Below are 19,310 nucleotides of genomic sequence, written 5' to 3' on the forward strand. Positions count from 1 at the left end.
TATTTGAAGACTGCAATGATATTCCCCCTAAATCTTCTCTAAGCTTAACTCACGTTTCTTCATCCCATCTTCTCGCTTCCTCTTCTCATCAGCTCACAAAGTTGTACCTTTCTCCAATACTCCTTTCTTCAGATCAGGAAAGAATAGATACAACAGAAACAGAAAAACAACCGTCCTATATGTTCATGGCTTCATGGCAGCTCCAGGTGAGAAAGGGAATAAGGTCTCTCTACCAACCAGAAACCCACTGCTGTTCATCCTTTTTGCTTGCTATCTGGGAAAGAAAAGGACTGAGTTATCTTTATGGGAGTATTTTTTACATATACTTACTTTTGGCTCAGTATATAATCACAAAGACTTCTTTTTGCCACATGTCAGCTGACAAGAAACAATCATAGAATACTTGAATGTGCTCCAAAGAAGAAATCAACAGAGCATGCTGCACATGCTGGTAAGAACCTGACTTTCATTAACCAGCCACCTGTTACCAAAGTAAGATTTGGCTTATAGTCCTATTGTTGTGATCTTTCTGAATTCTGATACAATGTGCTAGGTATCCTTCCCTATTGTCTGTCTGTCATATGAAAACCTGATGAGGAGGAGTATTGAATCCTCCTTTTAAGTCATTGATAAGATTATCAAGTAGTTGTGCTTCAAGGACAGATCCCTAAGGCACTCTTATGGTGAAAGGTCACCATATTAAGTAGGCCCCAGAACCACCATGCTGCCCACTGACCATCTTCCTGCCATATTGCTATGAATGTGATATTTCCATCCTCACTATGAGAAAAGAAATCAAGCCAACACTATCATTCCTGAAAAGAAAAAGTCAATCAACTGTCCTGTTACTATCCAGCATGCTTATGTCTTCCCAGGGCAAAACACCACGCCAAGACTCCCAATACACTACATATGTTGCCTTTCTTTATTAGAATGTAAGCTCCATGAGAACAGGGCCTGTTTTGCTTCTTCATATTTATATTTTCATTGCTTAGCACAATGTCTAACATATAGCAAGTGCTTGATAAATGTTTTTTTCATTCATTTATTCACAAGTGATTTTTCTCCAGATTAATATGGGTCAAATCATTCAACTATTTCTGAATGCTTTTAATTGACTGCCATCTGGTTCATAATTTTTCATCTTGTTTCCAGGGACAAGATGAGAAACTTTGCTAAGTTAATTGCTGAAATTCATATCATATCACACATTCATATATGTGTGCATTTATGGATATATAACATACAGGTGTATATATCGACATGGACATTTAGGTATATATACACACAACATTTCTTTCCTCTAATTATTTTGTCAATAATGGAAATGATATTAACCTGGAATGGTATGTTCTTGGTAAATCCAATCTGGGTTTTTCTATCTCTAAATGTTAAGAGATTATCCCTAGAGTTTTTTTTTTTAGCCAGGGAATTAATGGTTTGTTCACACGCTTTTTACTTAAATTCAGATTGACTTTAATAAATGCAAAAAAATGTCCTCAACAGGGTATGTTTATGACAGGACATATCAGTCACAGTTACTGTGAGGGAATGAGTATTGATGTGAAGGATAAAGGAAAACAGTGTATTATGAGTCAAAGAGCAATGCCTCAGATTTTTGCTATAAAAATCATTTGTTTATTAGTCTGAAGCACCAGCTTTGGGATTTACAGTTAGGGGAACCAGTTGCTGAGACAGCAATGATGATTGCTGTTAACAACAGGCACACAAATTGGGGCACTTTGGTTTTTGAAACAAAAAAAGAGTGAGGTTGGTTTTTACTGAGGTTCAAGCCCAGGATTTTCACTAATGAGGCAAATGTCACATCTAGCACACTATAGGAGTTTTTATTCTTTGTATTTTGTCTCCCTAAGCCTCATTTTGGTGAAAAGTCATAATCATTAATCATAGGATCATAATGGGGGAAACAGCCTCAAAAACCATCCAGACCTTGTCTTATTCAGGAATTCCCTCTCCAATATCCTTGGCAGGTTTCTGCAGTAGATGGAGCATTGGGCCGGGAGTCAGGAAGATCTGAATTCAAATCTAGCCTCAAATGCTATCTGTGTGACCCTGGGCAAGTCATTTAACTGCTATTTGCCTCCATTTCCTTATCTGTAAAATAGGCATAAAAGCACCTACCTCCTAGGGTAGTTGTGAGAATCAAGAGAGATAATAATTGTAAAGCGTTTAGCATAGTGCCTGATACGTAGTTAGTCCTATGTTAATGTTAGCTATTATTTTTATTAATCACACACAACCACCCCATTTTATTATTTGATGTCTTGCTTCTCCACCTCTGTGTGTGTGTGTGTGTGTGTGTGTGTGTGTGTGTGTGTGTGTGTTTAGCGAGCTCCGGTGGTATTACCGTACGACAGACACAGACAACTCATTCAAATTCTGACCGAATACTCCATAACCGCTTTGTCCTAAATTTCCACCAGATGGCGTTGCTTTCCCTTTAAACTAGACAGAGCCTTAGATCTGCTTTTTCTTCTGCCAGACAAGAAGCTATTATTAGATGGTTTAATTCCATTTTGAAAAAGAAGCATTCCCTTCCGCCGCCCCCTCCATTCCTTTCTCGGGGAGGGTGGGGGAGAGTGTAAGTTACAAAACCTTAAAGCAGATGTTTGTAGTGATTGTTCCCAGGTATTCATTTTCCGTGGAAGGGAGATCAAGGCCTGGCCTGGTTGGTTTTTGCCTGTACTGGGCAGAGAGCAGAGTCGGGATAACGTTTTCTCTCTCTCGCCTCCCAGATTAAATCAGTCACTTAGCTTGTAAAAAGTTGAGCGGTAGCCTCCTCCATTTTTCTCTCTTCTTTCAACCATTTTGGGATGGATACGAGGCTGCTTTTCCTATTGCACATTTCTGTACGTGTTGGTGAAGGTGGAGGGAGGAATGGCGGGGTTAGCGTCCTATTGAAGAGGATTAGAAGAGCTAAGATCCAGTATCCGAACCACATGCATTTTGTTTCTTTCTACTGAAACTAAAGTTTTAATTATGTTTTCGAATGTTCACAGATGCTCTTTCCTTGCGGGGGAGCTGAGGGACCTTTCCTCTTGCAACTCCAGCGGAATCGTTTCCCAAGCTTTCCTCCCCACTTCCCCCAGTTACAGGTAATACAGGAAACCAATTTCATTATTTGATTTCTTTGTCCTGTAACGCCGAGATACAACTTGGAGGAGCGAGGTGGGGAAGAAATTTTTTTCTACTTAAATTCAAAAGTTTGTGCCCTCTCTGAGGCTCGAACTCAGGACCTTCAGATTATGAGACTGACGCGCTGCCTACTGCGCTAAGAAGGCTCCGAAAAAAGTGCTTAAACTGTAAATTCTTGAGTAAGAAGCCTCCTCACTGTCAAGTAACATAAATTGTTTTGTTTTTTTTTTATTTTCTTCGACATGACACACACACACACACACACACACACACATATGTATATATTGGGAGATTTTATAAGGGGATTCTTAGGCCTTTCCTTGTCCGTCCTCTAGCATTTATCTCCCGCTTTCTTGACACTGAGGAGATGACTCATACCAAGCGCTCCCTACCGGCCACAAAGTAGATGGACACTTGACCACAGAAATCTCATGGGACCATCTTATGGGACCCGGATGAAAGGCAATGCACGCTACAATTTGGATCCAATTTTTCTGCCCAACCTTATATTCCCAATAGAATGTAAGCTCTTTGAAGGCAAGGACTCTCCTTTTCTGATTTTATATCTCCAATACCTAGTCAGTCAGCCAACAAGTATTTAAGTGCCGGGCCCTTTGCTAAGCTCCGGGGATACAAAGACAAAAATACAAGCCCCTGCCTTCCCATTCTAGTGACATGTTAAATAACTACGTATGTATACAAGATAGATACAATGTAAATGAACCGTAATCTCAAAAGGAAGACACTGGGAAGGGTAGGAGGTAGGGGACAGGGAAAGGCAAAAGTACGAAGATAGGATTCTAGGCAAACCTTGAAGGAGGACAGGAAAGCCAGATGGCAGGGGTGAGGAGGGACAGCCTATAAGACATGGGAGACAGTCAATGAAAAGGGGTGCAGTTGGGAAATGGAGAGAGAGGTTAGAGGACGAGCAAGAAGGTCTGTGCCATAGGAACAAGGGTACCTGGAGGGGAGTAAAGTGTCAGACAACTGGAAAGGTAGGGAGGATTCAGGTCGTGAAGGGCTTTAGAAGCCAACTAATGTTTGATCCTGGAAGCAACAGGAAGCCACTGGAGTTCACTGAATGGGGGTAAGGGGTGGTGCTGACTGGTCACACTCGAGCTTTAAGAAAACCATTTTGACTTCTGAGTGGAGGACAGATTAGACTGGGGAGGGACTTGAAGTGGAGAGATTACCCAAAGGCTATTGAATAGTCTATGGAGAGATGAAAAGAGTCTGCATTCAAACAAACAAACAAACAAACAAAAACACAACCTTTCTATTTTCTCTAACCTTTATTATAAAATGTTTTAAACTGAGAGTAGTGCCATTGAAGAAGCTTCACTATTTCTAAATAGCTGTGGAAAGTAGGTTTGAACTTAAAGTATACATCTATTCATCTCCCTATCTCCTCCTCCTCCTCCTCCTCCTCCTCCTTCAAGTCAGTCCAGCCTAAGTGTCAAGGACTTTCCATTATTAGTAGTGTGAAAACTGATTAAAACCTCTTCCAACTTCCCCCTTCCACTTTTGGAAGTATAAGAAACATTTAAAAATTATCCTAGTCTGAAGCTTTGGGATTGATCTGAAAGAAGCCTAATCAATCTTTCTTTGGTTATCAATTCCCTCCCTAAAAAGTCCAGTTTTACACCCCCCAGATCAGTGAAAGAGAGGACCCTGAACCAGGGTGAAATAAGTAACCAGAATGGTGATTGGACCAGGTTCAGGGACCCTTTGAAAGGTTCCACATTGATGGAATTAAGGAAATATTCAGGTAAAATTGTTTTTGATTACTTCAGTTAATGAATGTGTTTCTTGACACTGGTTTTGATAGGCTGGAAAGAGGAATCCTTGAAGAAGTAGTCAAAGAGTGATGAAATGGTTTTACTTTTAAATTGTTTTATTTATCCAATTAGCAAATATCAGTTTTCTCTCTCTCCTACCAACCTCTTACGACGGAAAAAAAATGGGAAAAAAGCAAATCCCTTGTAACAAATATGCATAGTCAAACAAAATGAATCCCAGAATTAAACAAGCCTTTCAAAATATATGCTTCAATCTCCACCTTGACTCTGTCACCTCTGGGTAGGGAGGTGGCTAGCATGTTGTGTTTCATCATGGGTCCTCTGAAGTCATGGTTGGCCTCTGCATTGATTAGAATTTTTGAGTCTTTCAAAATTGTCTTTACAATGTTGTTGTTACTGCATAATAACAACATCCTGATTCTGCTCACTTCACTCTCTCAGGTCATACAAACTTCCCCAGGTTTCTTTGAAATTATCTTCTTCATAGTTTCTTATGACAATACCATAGCATTCCATTATGGTCATATACTATTATTAATTCAACCATTCTCCAAATGATGGGTATTGCCCTAGTTTACAATTCTTTACCACCCCAAAAGAACTGCTATAATTTTTTTTAACATGTGTCCTTTTTTTCTTCCTTTGATCTCTTTGGGTCATAAACCTGGTAGCAGTATTATTGGGTCAAAGAGTATGCACAAGTTTAGTAATCACCATAGTTTTAAATTGCTTTCTATAATGGTTGTACTAATCCACAGCTCAACCAACAATCCACTGGTGCATTTATTTTCCTCCCAACATTTGTCATTTTCCTCTTTTGTCATCTTTGCCAATATGATTAGTATGGAATGGAACCTGAGAGTTGTTTTAATTTTCATTTCTATTATTATTAGCTATTGAGAGCATTTCTACATAATTACCGTACATTGGATTTCTTCCTTTGAAAACTGCCTATTCATATCCTTCATTTACCTTCATACCTTCATTTTATTCATTTACCAATTGGGGAATGGCTTTCATCTTACAAATTTGAATCAGTTCCCTATATATCTTGGAAATGTGAATGATCTTAGAAAAATGATCTTTCAAGGACATGCTGAAAGTTAAGTGACTATTGTTTCTCTTTGATAAAGCAAACTTAAAACATCTAAATTAATATTACCTTTAGTTTCTTCTGTATTGATTTCTGTATTGAACTCTGTATTGATTTCTACTATATTGACCCTACAATGGCATTGATTTTTTTCTATATTACTTTTATAATTTAGTCTGCATCTGCCTAAAGCCACCTTGCTATATCTTTGAGTTAAACTCAGGAAATCAGCTTCCCCTCTGAGTTAGTTTAAAGGAATAATTAAAAGAAAAGTTGTTATCTTTTCCCTGGGCAATCCCTGGGACATCTGCTTGTTATCTTTAATCTTCATTAAGTTAACTGGAGCCATGTCCCAATGTCCTCTGTCCTTGCCTTGTGCAACAAGGGAAGATTTTATCTTCTCCAGAGGGACAGCAAATTTAGTAGACCTGATCTCCCAGCAAAGATTACAAGATATCGGTCTAGCAGAGAGGAGAAAGAAATCAAGGATGACACCTACGTTTTGAGCCTGGGTGACTAGGAGGGTGATGGTGGTGCCCTCCACAGTAAAAAGGAAGTTAGGAAGAGAGAATTCTAGGGAAAAGATAATGAATTTGGTTTTGGACATTTAGAATTTAAGATGCCTATGGGACATTCAAATTGGAGATGGGAGACTAGAGGTCAGGAGAGAGGTTAGGGGTAGATAAGTAGATTAGAATATCACCAGCATAGAAATAATAATTGAATCTAGGGAGTTGATGAGATTACCAATTGAAATAGTATAGAGGGAGAAGAGATGGCTCAGGATAGAGCCCCATGGGACACCCACAGTTAGTGTATGACCTGGATGAAGATCCAGCAAAGGATACTGAGAAAGAGTAGTCATATATCTAGGAGGAGAATCAAGATAGAGTATTGTCACAGAAATGTAGAGAGAAGAAAAAAAGAGTAATGAAAAGTGTCAAAGGCTTTAGAGATATCTAGAAATATAAGAATTGAGAAAAATCCATTAAATTTGGCAATTATGGAGGAAGTTCTGAAGAAACCAATCCCATCCATATTCACAGGATTTTTCAGTGTAGTCTGAGTCAGAAATGCCACATTGTTCCTAGTAACAAACAAGGAAGTGTTCTGGGAAAGTGCCATCATATATACATTTCCATCAGAATACTGGTATCTCAAATGATTAAGTCACTTTCAGAAAATCATAGAATGTTAGGAATATCCAGCCATTTTCAACTCTTACCAATGAGGGAACTAAGTAAGCTTGTGTCTGTCTCAAGGTTTATGTGCCCTACATGCAGCAGGAAATCAATAAAGACATCTTATATTTGAGGATGATAAAAACTATTAATATCACCTCCCCCTCTCTTCAATTTATTGTGCTCTGAACCATAAGGAAGGCTATTTTTCACAGTACCACTCTCTCTTTCTTCTGCCTGTCATGTGCCCCTGGTCTGCCTCTCACCCCAATACTTCCATAATCATGGATTTCTGTACCTCAACTTAGGGCATACATTTCTCTCTTCTTATGCCCAAGAGTCATTCACCAGCAGATAAATGGTCAAAAGATATGAACAGATGGTTTTTAAAGGAAGAAATCTAAGCTACTGATACTCATAAAATGCTCTAAATCACTAATAATTAGACAATTATAAAGTGAAGTGGCTCTGAGGTTCCACCTCATAGCTATCAGACTGACAAACATGACAAAAGAAGAAAATGACAGGTATTGGAGAGGCTGTGAATGGATATAGCCATCATGGAAAGCAATTTGGAACTATGCCTAGAAAGTTAGCAAAAGCATACATTCCCTTTGACCCAGCTATACCACCACTAGGCCTATATTTCAAAGAAATCAAAGAAAGAGGAAAAAGGATCTAGATGTTTATAGCAGCTCTTTTTCATAATAGCCCAGAAACTGAAACTAAGGGGTTGTCTTCCTTTTGGGAAATGGTAAAGCAAAATTTAGTATATGCATACAATGGAATATTATTGTGCCATAAAATGAGTGAAATGGATAACTTCAGAGGATACTGGGAAGACTTTTATAAACTGAAACAGAACAAAGTATACAATGAAAGACTTTAGAGCTTTGTAGACTTTATAGAACTTTAAGACTTTAGAACACAATAAATGGAGGTGAAACATACTACTCACCTCCTGACAGAGAGATGATAAGCTTAAAATGGAGGAAGATATATGTGTGTATGTGTGTGTGTGTGTGTGTGTGTGTGTGTGTGTGTGTGTGTGTCTAATGTGGGAATTTGTTTCACTGAGTATATAGATACATATTGAGGGATCTTTTTTTGGGAGGGGGAGGCAATTGGGGCTAAGTGACTTGCCCAGGGTCACACAGCTAATATGTGCCTGAGGACAAATTTGAACTCAGATCTACTTGACCCCAGGGCTGGTGCTCTATCTACTTTGCCAACTAGCTGCCCTTATGTGGTAAGTTTTTTTTTTTAATTCTTCAGTGAGGGATAGTGGAAGGAACAGATTAAAAAAAAATTTTTTAAGAAAACTTATTAGTTAAATATTTTTAAAAATCCCAACCCCCGCTCCTCCCCTCAATATCTTGTCAAAGAGACATGTCTGAAGGCATGGAACCTAATTACAGCAGAGTATAGCAATAATTTTTTTCTTCAATACCATATTTCTCTGAATTCATTTTTGCCATTGCTTTAAACTAACAGGATTTTGAACAGAAAACACTTAAGAATATGATAAAAGCAGTTTCTGCAGAAAGATAAGATTTATTTCCCATTCTCCAGGTCCTCCATTGCCAAGCTAATACTTTGTGCCATGGCAACCAAGAAGAAGTCCCCAAAAGGAGACTCTTCTCAAATTTCTGCTATCTAGTGGTCCAAACCACCTAAGCCAGGGGTGGGGAGCCTGTTCCCTGGAGGCCACATGTGGCCCTCTAGGTCCTCAAGTGTGGCCCTCTGACTGAATCTAAACTTCACAGAACAAATCTCCTTAATTAGTTCTGTAAAACTTGAACTCAGTCAAAAGACTGAACCCAAGGACCTAGAAGGCCACATGTGTCCTCGAGACCACAGGTTCCCCACCCCTGACCTAAGCTTTCTTGGCAGACACTCTGGAATAGCCAGGAGAGATCTGAGCTTAGGCAGGGAGAGGAATGGTAGGTCTCAATTTACTCACAATAATTCTTTAAGGCCTATTGAATGTCCCTAAGTCCTTTGGAGGTTTATGCACCCTACATATAGTAGGAAATCAATAAAGATATATTTGATGCCAAGGCATTCATGGCTCCATTTATTCAAGGATGTATTTATTGTATAACCTGGTAATCCTATTTGGTAATGAGGAAGAAGAAACATGGGCTGACATTTTTAGGTGAGGTAGGAGTTCAGAGCACTGGCTGTGAGGGCTATAAACAGTAGAGACAAGACTTCAAAATTCCTACAGTCTTGTCAAATAAGATATTCAAAATTGCCTGCCCTGCAGTAACAGCTCCCACATACATAGTGCTACCAGTTCCAAAAAATCCATTCCTCCCAGCAATACTGTAAAATCAATAGTAAAATTACTGCTTTCTGACTTCATAGATCAAGAAACTGAAAGAGAAGTTAAATGAATTACATGAATCTCTTATGAAATATTGATCCTCATGGAACTAACAGTAATGAAAAAATATGGCATTCACATAGGGCTTAAAGTTTGCAAAGAACTTTACCTTACCTCATTCAGTCCTCAAGATAAACCTCTGAGGTTAAGCCCTGGTCATTCTGTCCCATTTACAGCTGGAGAAAATGAAGCAAGGAAGGGAAGTGTTTGTCTATGGTTACAGAAGTGGTAAATGGGAAAAGCAGGATTTTATAGCAAGGTTTCTGCAGAGATTTGCTACTGCACCACGTGGAATGAAGGAGCACAAACTTGAAGACTCATCACTGGAGTCTCCTCTGGAGTGCACTCTCCAGGCAGCCTAGGCTAACTGCCCAAGGACTTCTAGCACCAAGGGGCCAAGTGAGTGAGTGTTTGCCCGGCTCCTGGAGACCTATGGTTCAAATCGTGTGTATAACAGGACAGGAGCTGCTCCCAATCTGTCTCCAAGCTCAGTTTCCATATTGAGTACTACACATTGTTGTGTTTCTGCCAGTCTGCAGTCCACCCAAAGTACTCCCCTGAGCTTCTGGAATGCTCAAATCCTTTTCAGGAGCCTCTGAAGTGCCAGATTCTACTGTGGATGAGAGAAGGTAAGGGAGAGATCTTTGTTGTTAAAAGACAACGTTCTGGGATCCTTCTGCCTGCAGGTGTCTGCCCCTTCCCTCCGTGGGAATTGTGTTGTCCATATTGTGCCTATGGTCTTCTGTGCACCTTTTGTTTCTTTGGCTGGGATGTAAGTTCTTTGAGGGAGGAGACTGTTTGATTTTCCTTTTTGGATCTGGAGGGCCCAACTATAAAGTAGGCATTTAATCAATGCGTGGTGCTTGATTAGATGGATAAATATACAGATTGACAAATGCGGGCATGTATAGATGGAGATATCTGAAAGAATTTAGGACCAGAAGAATAGATTGTTCCAACAGGAAACATTAAAAAAAAAAAGGGACAGGCAATAAGCTTTATACATAATAGGATGTGATTATATGAAATAGTAATGCTGGTGCAAGTCACCCTGGTGGTCTAGGGGTTAGGATTTGGAGGCTGGGGCTCAATTAAGAAGTTCCTTTTTTAAATGATGCTGCTTCCTTTACTTTTTATCTGACTTATTAGGAATTTAGTAACTACTATCAATTAAATCGTTCTAACCAGTACCTGGGCTAAAACAAAATTTATCCCTATCCTGGATTATGGGCTTAGAATACTGCACCTATTGTAAAACATGGTTGACATATTGCTCAGTTTTCAACTGCTTTTGTCCCCTCTGGGGGGAAAAATGGACAGGAGAGGGAAGAGGGATGTGTTCAAAAATGAATGATGTAACAAAAAATGTAATGATAATTTCTTTATTTTCCTTCTCTTTTTCTCCCTCCCTCCATCCTTCTCACCCTCCTTCCTTCCTTCAGAAATTCTTCCCTCTGCTGTCCAAAAGGCCTCTCTCTCATTCCTATTGGTTTCTGCCTTGAACCAAGGATAGGAAGATACTAGGGGAAAGAAATCAGATGACAAGAACAAGTACTAAAGGTGTTCTAACCTTCTCCTCTTATTTACACACACACACACACACACACACACACACACACACACACACACACACACACAAAAGATAGATCTTCTGCAAAAGAATTGAGACCAGAGATCAACTGTTGTTGACTGGAAGTTTAAGAGATGAAGGAGTCCTGGCCTATTCAGTATCATAAGTCAAGTAAAAGTATCCAAGAAAGGCTGCCATTTCAGTCTATCCACAAACCTGTCAATTGTTTCAACTTAGAGACTCTTGGAAATTATTCATCTACAGCAATTGTAACTCAAGCACAAAATGAAGTCAGTGCCCAGTGAAACCTGAGGAGGCAGAGAGGGGATGCCAGTCAAAACCGAAGTGTCCTACTGGAGTGTGTATTCACTAGACTAGACCAACCATAAAGGCAAAGGGCAAAGGCTGAGAAAAATGACCAGTCTTCCAGTCTTGGAAGAGGAATCTCACATCTCATGCAAGGGAAAAGGTGTGGGTTACCCTTCCCAGTACTGAATGCCTCTGGGATTAACACATATGGCTCATTTTGCTGGAAGTGGTAATGGAATTCAACAATCAACCAACAAACTTTTAAGTCAGGGGTTCATAACCTTTTTTTTTTATGTCGCAGACCCCTTTGGAAGTCAGGTGAAGTCTATGGACCTTTATTAAAGTTAGTGTTTTTAAATACATAATATAAAATGCACTATATTATAAAGGAAAACGTATAAATGGAAATATGGTTATTCACTTAAAAAAAAATAAAGTTCAGGTGCCCTAGGTAAAGAATCATTAATTTAGGTGCTTGTTGTGAGCCAGGTACTGTGCTATAGCTCTGTTCTGAGAAAACAAAGTCAAGAGTGAAAATACCTGTCCTGAAGGAATTTACATTTTAGCGGGGGAGACAACAAATTACAGGGATGTGCTTGCAAATGCTTAACAATAGGCTCTTCCCACAAGGTGTGAACTCACTTTTAAGTTTAATTTACATTGTTAGCATTATTAATAGAAATATGAGACATACATATAAAAAACAAGGTGACCTTGGAGAGGAAGACCTCAGTAACTGGGGACAAAAGGAAGAGCCTCATGCAAAAGATGGCACTTGAAATGAGTCTTGAAAGAAACTCACAATGCTTAAGTAGACTGGAAAGGTAGAAGGAAGGCAGGTCATGAAATGATCCGAACTCCCAAATAGAGAAGCTTATGTTTGATCCTAGAAGTAATAGGGAGCTACAGGAGTCTACTGATTGGGCAGTTTGAGAAATGGTGGTTATACTAGACAATTAAGGAATCATTGGTGACTTTGGAAACTGCCATTTTGGTTGAATGGTGTGGTCAGAAGCTATATTGCAGAGGGTTTAGAAGACTGCATGAGAAGGGAAAGTGGAGGCAACAAATGAAGTTGCCTATCTCAGTTTGCCTAAGAACAGGAAGAAAGATTTTTCCTTGGAGAAATCTTCAAAGTCATTCTTATTTTCAACTTTCACGCAGGGAATATGCCAACTCTCCTCCATTCAGTTCCACTGAGTTGATTAGGTTTCTTTTTGGGGGGCATAGTATTTAGTAAAAGTCTCTCATGCCTGGGGTTTGTTGAGGACCCTCAGGAACCAGACACTAGAACACACTCCAGCCTACCCTGCTTGTTTTCCCTATACTTGAATGGGAAGGGATGAAAATCTATATCACAAAAGAATGACTATTAACCATTCACAGTAACCTTTGCTGGATCATCTTTCCTATCTTGCCCCCTAATTGTGGGAATACACCAAGACTGTGTGGGGTCCTGTTCTCTCTTCTTTCTACTCTTTTCTTGAGGACTTCATCAGTTAACATTGGTTTAAATATCATCACTATGGAGACACATATCCATATCTATATTCATATCCCTATCTATATCTATATCTACATCTATATCTATATGTCTGTGTCTAAGTCTATGTCTCTATCCACATATCTCTATATATGTAGATACATATATCTCTAGCCCTAGTCTTTCCCATCCTCCAGTCCTACATCATCAATTACTTGATGGACATTTCCAACTGAATGTCCCTGAAGTATCATAAACTCAGTATGTCCAAAACAGAACCTAGCATTCCTCCCCCCTCGACACTCTCCCCCAACCTAACCTTCTTTCTTCCAAATATTCCTATTTCTGCTAAGGGTGCCAGCATCCTTCCAGATACACAGGTTTGCAAATCAGAACCAATCCCTATTCTTCACATTCTCTAATCCGACGTATCTAATAAATTGCTGATTGTCATTTCTATTTCCACAACATCTCTCACATCTGTCCCTTCTCTATGTTCACTTGGCCTCTCTTTTAGGACCTTGTTACTTCTCACCTGGACTATTACAATACTCTCCTAGTTGATCTCTGGTCTCAATTCTCTCCCCCATTCCACCCTCAAGCCATACTTAAACATCTACTGAAGTGATATCTGAAGTGTTTCCCCAAAGTGCACTACATAATTGCACTATTCAATAAATCCAGAGATGCCTAGTGACCCCAAGTGGACCCCAAGCTCACAACTCCAGGCCAAAAGGTTACACTGAATTAAGAGGACTTTAGGGCAGAACTCACTAAGGGAGAATTGTGTGGGGTGATTATGAATTGTTTGTGTGTTTTTTCGTCGTTTACATGGTTCTCAGTACCTTTGCACCATCTGCAATTTCTGAGGGCGAAATGGAGGCTGTCTTGTAAGCAATGTATGTTTATTAGTTTAAGTGTTTGGGGATACCTGTTGTGCACATTTATGGAAACCTAGACAAGAACTATATATAAACTATATTCAGAGATTTCCCAGAATAAGCACTGGTTGAAAATACTAAAAAATTCAAAGAAATAAATGGTGATCTCTTGAGTCATCCCAGAGATTAGACCCAGTGAGTCTGTAAGATTGGACACATCAGACCATGGCGTGAGGCTCAAAATATCACATTCTAAAAACCCAAAGTACGATGGTACAAAAGACTGGGATATTTCCTGGCTGTCCTTCCTCTTCTTTGGGGATAATCTTGAATTACAAGAGGCAGAGAAAACTTGCCTTCAAGAAGAAATTGGGAGAGCACACAAGGGGTAGAGGAGTAAAGACAGTCACCCCTTATCTTTTTTTTGGGGGGGGCAGTCTGACTTTATTAGCCAAAGGCAGGCCTGGCACCTTAGGTGCTCTCGAGTGAGCGGGTTCCCTTATTCTTCACCACCACTGGCTTCTGGCTTCGAAGGACGGCGCTGGCCCAGCGTAGAGCGGCCACGCGGAGATCTTTCCGGTATTTAGTCTTGCGGGTGAGGTGCCGGACGCTGTTGAGGGTGGCCCGGGCATTTTTGTTGATTGCGGTCCTCACGTAGGAAGTGGCAGGCTTCCTCTGCCCTGCCCTCCGCTTCAGCACCACCACTATGCCCTTGCCGTCTGCGGCCGGCTGGATGCCCACCGTCTTCCGGTGGATCAGCCCGTTGTAGCGGAACGAGTTTCGGGCCTTGAGGTTGTTGGTCTCGGTGCTGTACGTCAGTTTGTTGCGCTTAATGAGGAAGCTGGAGCAGCCGCGAAGGACCGTCCACTGCACGTGGGCCGACTTGGTGGGGGCTGCACTCGCGGCGACTCCCGGAGACGGAAAGCGCCAGTCATCCCTTATCTTAATGAAGAACCTTACACTGTGGAGGGTGTATTCCTGATGTTTTGCTGAATAAAAGTAAACCAAGAAATCATAAATGCTTGCCTCTCGTTTATTGTCCGGCTTGAAACGAGCACTGTATTTTTCATGGAGTTACGGGATTTAGGGGTGGGGACAAATGACTATGCTGCTCACGTTTTCTAGATAGGAATATTCAGTAGTCAGTAGAACACATTCTCCCAATCCAGCAAAGCCCCCAGTTCCAGCCGCCAGGTTGCTAAGCACCCCTTCCGCACCTAACCTCCATTGAGCTGCCCTGCTCTGGGCATAGCCAGTTAGAGACGATGATTCCATATATGACTCTAGAGATCCTAGATGATTCGCTATAATCGCAGCTGCCCTTCTCTCGAATTCTTATTCCTCTTCCCTGCCTAGGACGAGACGGGAGGAGAAGGGGTTGGGGTATTTACAAGCACCAAACTCTGTCGGCTCAAAGAAACTTGTCTCTTAAATCCGTCTCGCCTAGGAGGTGAAACTATAAAACATGAAGCCTGGAGGGAGGTTGAGGATTGATGTAGTATCCTTGCATCATTCCAGATAATTCCATTTAATTCTAAATTTCCCTTAGGTTTCGATGCCATTTCCTTTGGAAAGCCTTTAAGTATCCTGCGAGTGGCAAGCGCTGCTTCCCTCCTCAAATTATAGTAGGTTGACAACCACTTCCCCCCACTATATCCTTCCTAGTAGAAAGCACGCTCCTAGCGCTCTCTGTTCCTCCTTAGACCTAGCGCCTAATAAAATGCTTTTTAAATTGAATGGTTGGATTCCATCTCCTCACTTCTTATCCTGGTGCCAGCTCATTCTGGCCTTTAAACACCTTCCTGAACCCTATCTGGTGTCACCTGCCCCAGTCCAGTTTACGAGGTTTGGGGACTAATGAAGATTCTCTTAATCCTGGTCAATCACCTTGGAAGCTTTCCCTACGCTTCTTCAAAGCCCGAGCCCTGTTTCAACAGATCGCATCAAACAGGCAGGCAGGCAGGCAGGAGACTGCTGCGCCTGTATCTGTGAGATTTCTTCTCAGTCTGGCTGATTTCCTCCAGCCCTTCCCTCCAGGCTTTTCCGAGGGTTGCGGATCCTAAACTGCCGTAGGGAGTCCTAGCAAGACTTGAGGGCCCGAGTGAGAGTGTTCGCTCTGCTCCTGGAGATCCCAGGATCTTACGTGTGTAAAACGAGACAGAAGCCACTCCCAAGCTGCATGTAGGGTCAGTTTCCAGACTGAATACAAAGAATGTTGTGTTTTTGTTCTTCTGCTTCCGGCCCCAAGAAACAAGGTTTTTCTTTCTTTTTCTTCTTCCTCCCCCTCCTTGCTTAGCAAGATAAAATGTCCCCTCCGCTGTCTGTGGATCCCTTCTGATAGCATTTGCTGCGAGCCTTCTGCCCACACCACCCAAGCGGGAAAACTGCGACGGAGGAGTGGCAAGATACCAGAGGAAAGGACTTGGAAGGCTTAATAAGCTCGTCCTCCTATTTATTTATTCATTTATCTACTATTCATTCATTCATTCTTTTATTTGGAAAAAGGCGATCCTCCACGAAATAGTTGGTGGCAAAAAAACAAAACAAAACAAACAAACAAAAAAAACCCCAACCAACCAAAGAAACAAACAACCTCAAAACAACAACAAAAACCAGTGATAACATTTACTGTCATTCAAGGGAAATTTCTTTAAAATAAATAGAATACACTGGAGTCTCTAATGAACAAAAGCATTTCAGAGAGGACTCAGACATTTCAGTCTACAGAAAAAGGTGTAAACAATTTCTGACATGAACACTTTGGGGGATTGGAGATCCGCATCACCGAGAGACGTTCAGTTAGGGCTTAGCCAGAAAGTAAGAGCAGGCTGGGAGGCCAACCGTGAAATCTTCAAGTAGACGCTCCTCAAGGTAAAGGATGACAGAGAAAAAACGATGCTTCTGACCAGGAATCCCAAATGGTGTCCTTCCATTGAAATTTTTTTATTATCATCCTAGAATGCCGTTGTTAGGGTTGCCGAATGTTTCCAGTATTAGCTTGTGTGATAGAAAACTAGATTTGCATGGGAGTGTAAACCAGCAATTAATCAAGATATTTTAAAGTCAGGAATTCTTAAATCTTCTTCATGTTATAGATCCCTTTCGAAGTCTGGGGAAGTCTATAGACCACCTCCCTCAAATTAGTGCTTTTAAAGGCTTAAAATAATACCAATAGGTACAGAAAGGAATCGAAACACAGCCGTTAAGCTATCAAATTTCACAGTCCCCAGGTTGACTCTCTGATTTAAGTACTTACTAAGCGCCAGACACTGAAATTCTGAGAATTCAAAGATGAAAGGAGCTTATACTCTAAAGGAGGCAATATAGTTCTATATAAGACTTATACAAGTCAAATACAAGGTGGCACTTGAAGTGAGTCTTGAAGAAAAACAGTGATTTTAGGAGGTGGACGTAGGGTGGAAGAACATTCCAGACATGGAGAAAACAAGTGCAAAAGCATAGAAAAAAACATGGAGTACTCTGGAGAGGTAAGGAGCTAGTTTGTGAACAGTTTTGAGTGCCCAAAAGAGCTTATATTTTATCACAAGTGTAACAGAGAACCACTATGGTTTATTGATTAGGGAAGTGAGAGAGAGTGATGATATAGTCAGATTTAGGATTTAGAAAAATCACTTCAGGGAATGTAAAAGATAGATTGGAGTGGGGAGAGACTTGAAGGAAGAAGATCACTTTGAAAGCTAATGCAGGAGACCAGCCAAAAAGAGGTGAGTCCTCGATGGGTGATGGCTATATGCTTGGAGAAGAAGAAGTTTAACTTCAGAGATCCTGTGGAGATAGAAAAAGTAATGTTTTGCAACTGGATTGGCTAAATGGGGTGAGTTTGAGTGAGGACTGGAGGATGACACTTGAAAACTTCCATGACTGGAAGGATCGTGCTGCCCTCAGTGATAAGAGAAAGTTTAGAAGAGGGTAGGTTTGGGTGGGAAAGATATTGAGTTCTGTGTTGCGTATTCTGAGTTTGAGACCGTTTAAGGAATATCCAGTTAATAATTTCTGTTAGTAGTTGGTTCAGGTTGTGGAAGCCAACCACATCTGAAAAACACTAGAGGGGGATTGATGAATTCATGAGAATGTGGATGGTAATTGGATCTATGCAAACTGATGAGTTCTTCAGGTTAGAGAGTGATGAAAGAGAAGAATAGGGTTCAGAAAAGAATCTGGGGGTGGTGGTGGCACATCTATACTAAAGTCCTTGGAAGCATCTAGAAACTCAGGAAGCGGACTGAAAGGGGATGCTTAGATAGCTAAGAGAAGAACTAAGAGCTCTGTCGTGAAAACGCACGTGGGGTCAGAGTGGGTTGACAGTGTCAGACTGCAGGAAGGCCAAGAAGAATGAGAAAACCATCATTTATATTTGGTAATTAAAGAGATCATCAGTGATTTTAGAGAGTGTAGTTTCGAGTGGTGTAGTCATAAGCCAGATGAGTGAATTTAGAAGAGAACAAGAAGACAGGTGAAGGCTCCAAATGTGGGTGGAATTTCTATTCGTTCGTTTGTTTTTGCTAAGTAGGGGAGGAGTTATAGAGAATGAGAGACCCAGGGAGAGAGGTTCTGGCGAGGGTTTTGGAAGGGTGTGTAGCCCTAGTACTCGACTTTGATGTTCCTGCAAATGTCATGAATTGTTAAACATACCCAGAGCCGATGCTGAAATACTCTTCCCTCTGTCCTGAAAGAGATCACAGGAGCTAGAGATAGGAAGGACCGTCTAGTCCAAACTCCTGTTTTGTTTTTTTTTTTTTTTTTTTAAACAATCGCCACCCGTGACCGTTCGGCTGTCAAGTAAACAGCAGAATTCGAATATCAACTCTCATCCTCTTCTCCAGGCCTAAGGTGATTTCCGCTCCACTTCCTTATCGCATCCTGATTCTTCCCCACGTCCCCCCACCGTCGTCTTGTCCCCCAGCCCCTCCTCTCCGGCACCCCCGGTCCCTCGCCCCAGAAGCTGAGTCCGCTCGCCTAGGCTAGGACATGAGAAGGACGAGACGAGGCGCTGGGGAAGGCTGGACTTGGAGCGAGCCAGGACACCAGAACTTTTCCAATTTCAAAGCAAGCCATCCGTTAAACTAAGAGATTGGAGTCCCAGGAAATCTCGGCGGGCATCTGCGCCAAAAGGAGAAAGCGAGGCGTGGGCAGCCCAGAGTGTTCCTTGGCGTTTCTGGCCGCGGAACCTCCGCATCTGGCCATCCAGGGGAGCCTTTAGGTTTTCTTACTAAAAGGACAGCCTCTTGTCCCGAAGCCGGCAAATGTGTTTGTTTGTCAGCAGCCTAGAACAAGTTCCAGGCTAAGGCTGCTTGCCAGGAGCAAGCTTCTCAGAAGTTTTCTCCTCGCTCTAAAGAGAAAGAGACAAAAGGAGAAAGCCACCTAGGCGATTTTCTTGTGAGATGTTCGAAGTAGGGCGCCTTCGTGGGCCCGGATAGCTAAGTCGGTA

At 41.2% G+C, this 19,310-nt stretch overlaps 1 protein-coding gene and 1 non-coding gene across 2 annotated transcripts; both read right to left on the reverse strand.

The window, feature by feature from the left end:
• Nucleotides 1-3,229: 3,229 nt before the first annotated feature.
• Nucleotides 3,230-3,302, reverse strand: TRNAM-CAU. Its single transcript has one exon. It is a non-coding gene; the product is annotated as a tRNA-Met (tRNA).
• An 11,030-nt stretch (nt 3,303-14,332) lies between these two features.
• LOC118831441 (60S ribosomal protein L28-like) lies at nt 14,333-19,058 on the reverse strand. The gene is made up of 3 exons (XM_036738830.1): nt 18,935-19,058; nt 18,758-18,838; nt 14,333-14,850 (listed from the first exon to the last, which is right to left on the reverse strand). The coding sequence occupies exons 1-3, from the start codon at nt 19,056-19,058 to the stop codon at nt 14,333-14,335; spliced, it is 723 nt and encodes a 240-aa protein (XP_036594725.1).
• Nucleotides 19,059-19,310: the final 252 nt, after the last annotated feature.

Source organism: Trichosurus vulpecula, chromosome 1 (assembly GCF_011100635.1).
Source record: "Trichosurus vulpecula isolate mTriVul1 chromosome 1, mTriVul1.pri, whole genome shotgun sequence".
NCBI classification, from domain to species: domain Eukaryota; kingdom Metazoa; phylum Chordata; class Mammalia; order Diprotodontia; family Phalangeridae; genus Trichosurus; species Trichosurus vulpecula.